Source organism: Tasmannia lanceolata, unplaced genomic scaffold (assembly GCF_043159265.1).
Source record: "Tasmannia lanceolata isolate RefF3 unplaced genomic scaffold, GAP_Taslan_0.1 ptg000018l, whole genome shotgun sequence".
NCBI lineage: Eukaryota > Viridiplantae > Streptophyta > Magnoliopsida > Canellales > Winteraceae > Tasmannia > Tasmannia lanceolata.
Genome location: NW_027518695.1, coordinates 65,181,140 through 65,186,280, shown reverse-complemented (window position 1 = coordinate 65,186,280; position 5,141 = coordinate 65,181,140). Strand labels below are relative to the sequence as shown.

Below are 5,141 nucleotides of genomic sequence, written 5' to 3'. Positions count from 1 at the left end.
ATATCTGCACGGCATGGCCCATTTGCCACCTTGAATTTTAATGTCTCTTCATGATAATTCAAATCCAATTCTTCCTTCAAATCTTTAAAAAAGACTAGATTTGTCGTTTGTATCTACTTCAAATACAAAAAAGTATCTTAAGGTCTTCTTCGGTATGCATGTCCGATGTTGGCCAGGATGATGCTTATATTACCTACTATACCCCAGCATAGGGTGGTGATTTATGCTTCCTCTTCGACTCAATGAGACCGCACTACTGAGTGAGCTTCTTTCCCTTCTTTGTAGTTCTCTTCCTAGGATTCATAATGCCTCACCTCGTCAAAACATGAGATAAGATGTTGGCCCTCATCCAATGCATTGGTTTTTGAGCGGGTGGGTCCCATTTTTGAGCTGGTGGGACCCACTCAATCAAAATATTGACCAAATCAAAACATGAGGTAAGATGTTGATCCTCACACAATGCATGGATTTAAGTTGAGTTGGTGGGACCCACCCTGTCAAAATATTGACCCACCCTATCAAAGAGTAAAATAGTGGGCCACACAGTAGTCATGGATTTAGCTAGAGATGGTGGGAGCACTCCTGGGTTTAAAATTGTGGGCCACACCATATGCATAGGGTTTGGGTAGAGATGGAGTGTCCTACCATATCGATACATGAGATGTAAAATGGTGGACCCCACCCATCAATACGTGACGTGAAAAATGGAGGCCCCCGACATTAAAATTGTGAGGTCTAAATTTGTGGGTCCTAAGAAAGCCACTATGGAAAGTCACTTTTACAGTTAATATTAAAAAGAAATTTGTGGGTTCAATAGGAGGAATTTATATGATATCAAGACCATTGATCTTATAGAAAATCATGAGGGGTGCGTAAGATGAAGGAACCAAAAAATCAATGGTTAATTTTTCTTTTGCTAACATACAGATTATAAAATACTGCAAACACTAATTTACAACAACTTCAAATGCTTACTTCTCCATGAAAGGAGTGTTCTTTTACAAAATCATAGCAAAGAAAACAACTCCACATTCCTTTTAAGCCTTCTCCTCTTTATATGTTCAGATATCGAATACAAACAGGTAAAGAACATAACTGCATTTTTCATCTCCATAAACATGCCAAACATTCTCAAATATATATGATTATCATTTTCTCTACCACTTCACATCCAATGGTAGAGCCTCAGGAAGAACAACAGAAGGGAACTTCGTAAAGGACGCATTAGACATCAGATTACTTCATGTAGCTGAATCCGATGAGACAAAGGGTTTTATCTTCTTCACCACAAGAGGCTTCAGCCTCTCTGCTTCCACCCTTGACACTATCTTAAACCAGAGGATGTTGCCACATATTCGTTTCAAATCTTTATGCCACTGCTGGGAGGTGAGATGCAATGGCTAAAATGAGGCGAAAAGATCAGAGGGTTTACGCCGGAAAAGGATTCTGGACTAGGTTGGATTGAGATCACAAATGAAATTCAAATTTTTTTCCGCAGATATTTCATGAGTTGATTGTGGGAATCAATTACAATGGTTGGAAGAAAATATGAAAGAATGGGAATTATTTGATGAATTCAGAAACGGGTAGACCAGCAAGAAGGCCTTGGGAAGATCAAAACATGGGCAGATACTATCTGCCTAGAGTTTTATAATTACTGAAAAGGAACCACCATCTTCTTCCAGAGTTTTATAATTACTGAAAAGGAACCACCATCTTCTTCCAAGGATCACCTGCAAAGAGATCAGGAAGGAATAAGTGACTTGGCATGGGTATGTTTATGAAGATACTATCAGAATTTTATTTTATTTTTGAAAAGTAACAAATTTATTAAGAGCTAAACATGAATTACATTACAGAGGACGAGGCATCCCTTCCAATGCAATAAATAAGCAGCAAAAGGCCCAAAACCGCTAGCCCATTCTCCAAATACATAGACAGCTCATCTACGTATCTCCCGATCTAGGATCAGCACCTGTTCTAAGTAATATACAAATATACAATGAACTAAAATCAAATACGAAAATAGATAGGAGTAACCCCCCTATGGACTGATCCAACCTTTTTCATTGTCTTACCATTAACTCGCCAACCCTAATTACTCACTTCCAGAAAAATGGAAAGAGATACAAAGACCGAGTCAAAAAGAAATCATCCACATATTCTAGAAAGCCATCGCAAAAGTAAACTAATTACACCATTTGCAAGTTTAATCTCGATCCTGTGAAAAAGGCTTTGTTCAAACTGAATGCCTGCATTGCTGGCCTCTGTTTGCCTTTGCAGAAATTTTAATGACATAAAATTAATATTGCCACAATGAGATGTATCCTCCAAACATGTCCATGTCCATGAATGGGTAGCATGAACAAAATGTATACTCGAATATATATGTCCAAGGCTATCACCATAACAAATAAAAGAACAAGAAAGAGAAGCATGGTGTAGTAAAATTTCTATGACATCCTCTGGGCTTTTCCTCAAATTGGATGAGTTCGATGGTCAGGAAATTGATAAAGCATTCTCCTCTGCTTCGGGTTCATAAACGATGCTAGATATTCTAGAAGGAGGCCAATACCGAATGATGGGTCTACCATAAATGAATTTGACCGAAAGTGGCCCCCTGAAAATAAGTTCGAGTGTAAGTAAGTCAGGTCCAAGAAATACTGTTGTGAAGAACTTCATAAATAGTAATGCCTTTGTTTATCTTTATAAATTCCAGCTAATAAGAATCTTTTTAGTATGTGCCCATCTCGTCATCATCATTAACTTGATTTCCATAGGTTGGTGGTTCTAGGACATACCAATTGTGAGAGTCAAAGTTGTTGTTGCGATTATCCCCCATCACAAACACACAGCCTTCAGGAACAAGCTATACAAAAACATAAAATAATCGATGTTCAGTAGAGAAACATTAGCTCAAGAGCCTGCTTAATAGGGTCTATCAAGTTTATGATCTCTTGAGCGTGAGACGGCGATTGCCCCACACTCAATGCATCTACACTTACATATTCTCGAGCTCAAGAAACAGCTGCCTCTTTAGCTTCTTCCAATTATGCGAAAGAGAAATAACAGTACCTTTACCTAAATCTAAAATCTAGAGAAAGTGCAGAAAGAATTTGAATAAAGTGCAACCAATTGATTTTTTATTTGTTTGAGAAATAAGCTTTTTATTCAATATCGCAACAACAATATAACAAGGGAAGAAATCAGCACATTGATGTTCATCCAAAAAATGATTAGGTGGCCCGGTAGTAGTCTATAATCAACGGTCTCAACTTTTTGTTTATTTATTATTATTTTAAGATCATGCCGAAAATGGGACTCTCGCTCAATTTTGGATAAGATAACTAGAAATTAAACATGTATTGGGATGTGTGGAATGAGAAAATACAACTGGATCCATTTCATAAGCGAGTGGCTCCAAAATGAAATCTTCATCTTGCAAGACACCATTCACCATCAATTTTCCATCTCGAGCCTATAAAGCGAGAAAGCACGTACAAGTTATGTAGTTAGCATCAGACACAGGACAAAAAATCTTAGAGAAATTAAAATTGAATGAACCAATATGAGGGGAAAGCTCACTTCAACATAGTCCCCAGCCTTGGCTACAATTCTTTTAATAAAAATATCACCAGCTTTGTAACCATTTTCCTGCATGAAGTGGCACATTGAGTGAAACTAACAATAGCCACATTGTTTATGTATTGTATTCTTTTCAAAAAATGATTTTACAATCTACTGCATTATATTATATATTAAAAACCACACCTGCATGATTGGAGGTGCATTGAAAAGCACTATCTCTGTGATATCCGGCATTCTAAATTTATATGAAACCTGCAATTCTCGTAATAGGAAACCAAAAAAAAAAATCAACTTCAAGATCTTCAAAGAAAGCTTTAATTGTATGAATAAAAGTAGTACCCATATAATTCTTGAAAGCCTTGAAAACCACCCATATAATTCTAACTTGGTTATTAGTTTTCTAATTATAAATTATCTACTTTCTTAAGATTGAAAGACAAAATCAACTTAAAGATCTTCAAGGCAAGCTTCAACCTATGATGAATACATAAAGCACCCATATAATTCTAGAAATCCTTGAAAATCACCCATATAATTCTGGTTTACTCTTTAGTTTTCTAATAATAAATTATCACTATCCACAAGTCCTACATTATTACATAACTCTCGAAAAAATCATTACATAAAAAGAACTAATATGTAAATTCAAAAACAAAATTAGACTATTTGAAATTTGGGTAAAAGAGATGACCTTCTCTGCTACAGATTCAAAGTTTTGATTTGATTATAATCCAAAGAAGAAAAAGATTCAAATAATAGGGATATAATGTTTTTTTACCTTCTCCGCTACAATATGATCTCCCGTATCGAGAGTTGGATACATAGAAAGGGAAAATATCGATCTTTTCTCGGCGAAGTAAGAGTTTGGCGTTAAGGAAACACTCAAAACTGTAAAAACAGTCTTTGCATCATCCCATCTGGAATTCACCCACCGTGGAATCAAGCTATTCCTTTCACCCAAATTTTCAAAATTTCTCCTAACTCTTGCATCAGACACAAAATCACCAGAACTCGTGCCCTCTTCATGATCAATATAACGTGTGGATCTACGAAAAATATTTGAACCCTGGAAAAATGGAATGATTGAAGAAGGCTTAAATCTAATTATAGAAGAAGAAGAAGATCATTCAGAAACACTCATACCACTCAAACTAAAACAAAAACTCGATAATTTCATTATAGACATCATTCCTACCATAAGATTGTATTTATAGTTCTCAACAGTAATGCTACTTGAATCAGATATTTTAGACCAACCCCTAGTTCTAGATTTAGAGAACTCAGACTGGTAATTTGATTCAATTTGAGATTTCCCATTGCGTTAATGAATCATTCGGGAATTCCCTGTCTTGTAATTTGTTCCAGCGAGAGATTGGGCAATGTATCCGGAATAAGAGATTGTGAGTCTGATTGCCATGGTTTTGAGCTTAAAGAATTGAGATAGGATCTGATACAAAGGTATTTAACTTCTGATATTTTCTCTTATAGAGAGACGCTTAGAAGAAAGTGAGTAGAAAACAAAGAATGTAGAGGAAGAGTGAGAGACGCGGGAG

At 36.1% G+C, this 5,141-nt stretch overlaps 1 protein-coding gene across 3 annotated transcripts; it reads right to left on the bottom strand.

The window, feature by feature from the left end:
• Nucleotides 1-884: 884 nt before the first annotated feature.
• On the bottom strand, nt 885-5,141 carry LOC143851317 (chloroplast processing peptidase-like). Of its 3 annotated transcripts, none has more exons than XR_013236287.1 (8): nt 4,784-5,141; nt 4,367-4,654; nt 3,772-3,840; nt 3,586-3,654; nt 3,395-3,478; nt 2,802-2,869; nt 1,853-2,620; nt 885-1,733 (listed from the first exon to the last, which is right to left on the bottom strand). XR_013236287.1 is itself a non-coding variant. In XM_077360703.1 (7 exons), the coding sequence occupies exons 1-7, from the start codon at nt 4,784-4,786 to the stop codon at nt 2,500-2,502; spliced, it is 705 nt and encodes a 234-aa protein (XP_077216818.1). In that variant the 5' UTR covers nt 4,787-5,138; the 3' UTR covers nt 885-2,499. The 3 variants fall into 3 exon arrangements, 1 of the variants encoding a protein (XP_077216818.1); XR_013236286.1 differs by having other exon boundaries at nt 3,392-3,478; nt 4,784-5,138; XM_077360703.1 differs by having other exon boundaries at nt 885-2,620; nt 3,392-3,478; nt 4,784-5,138.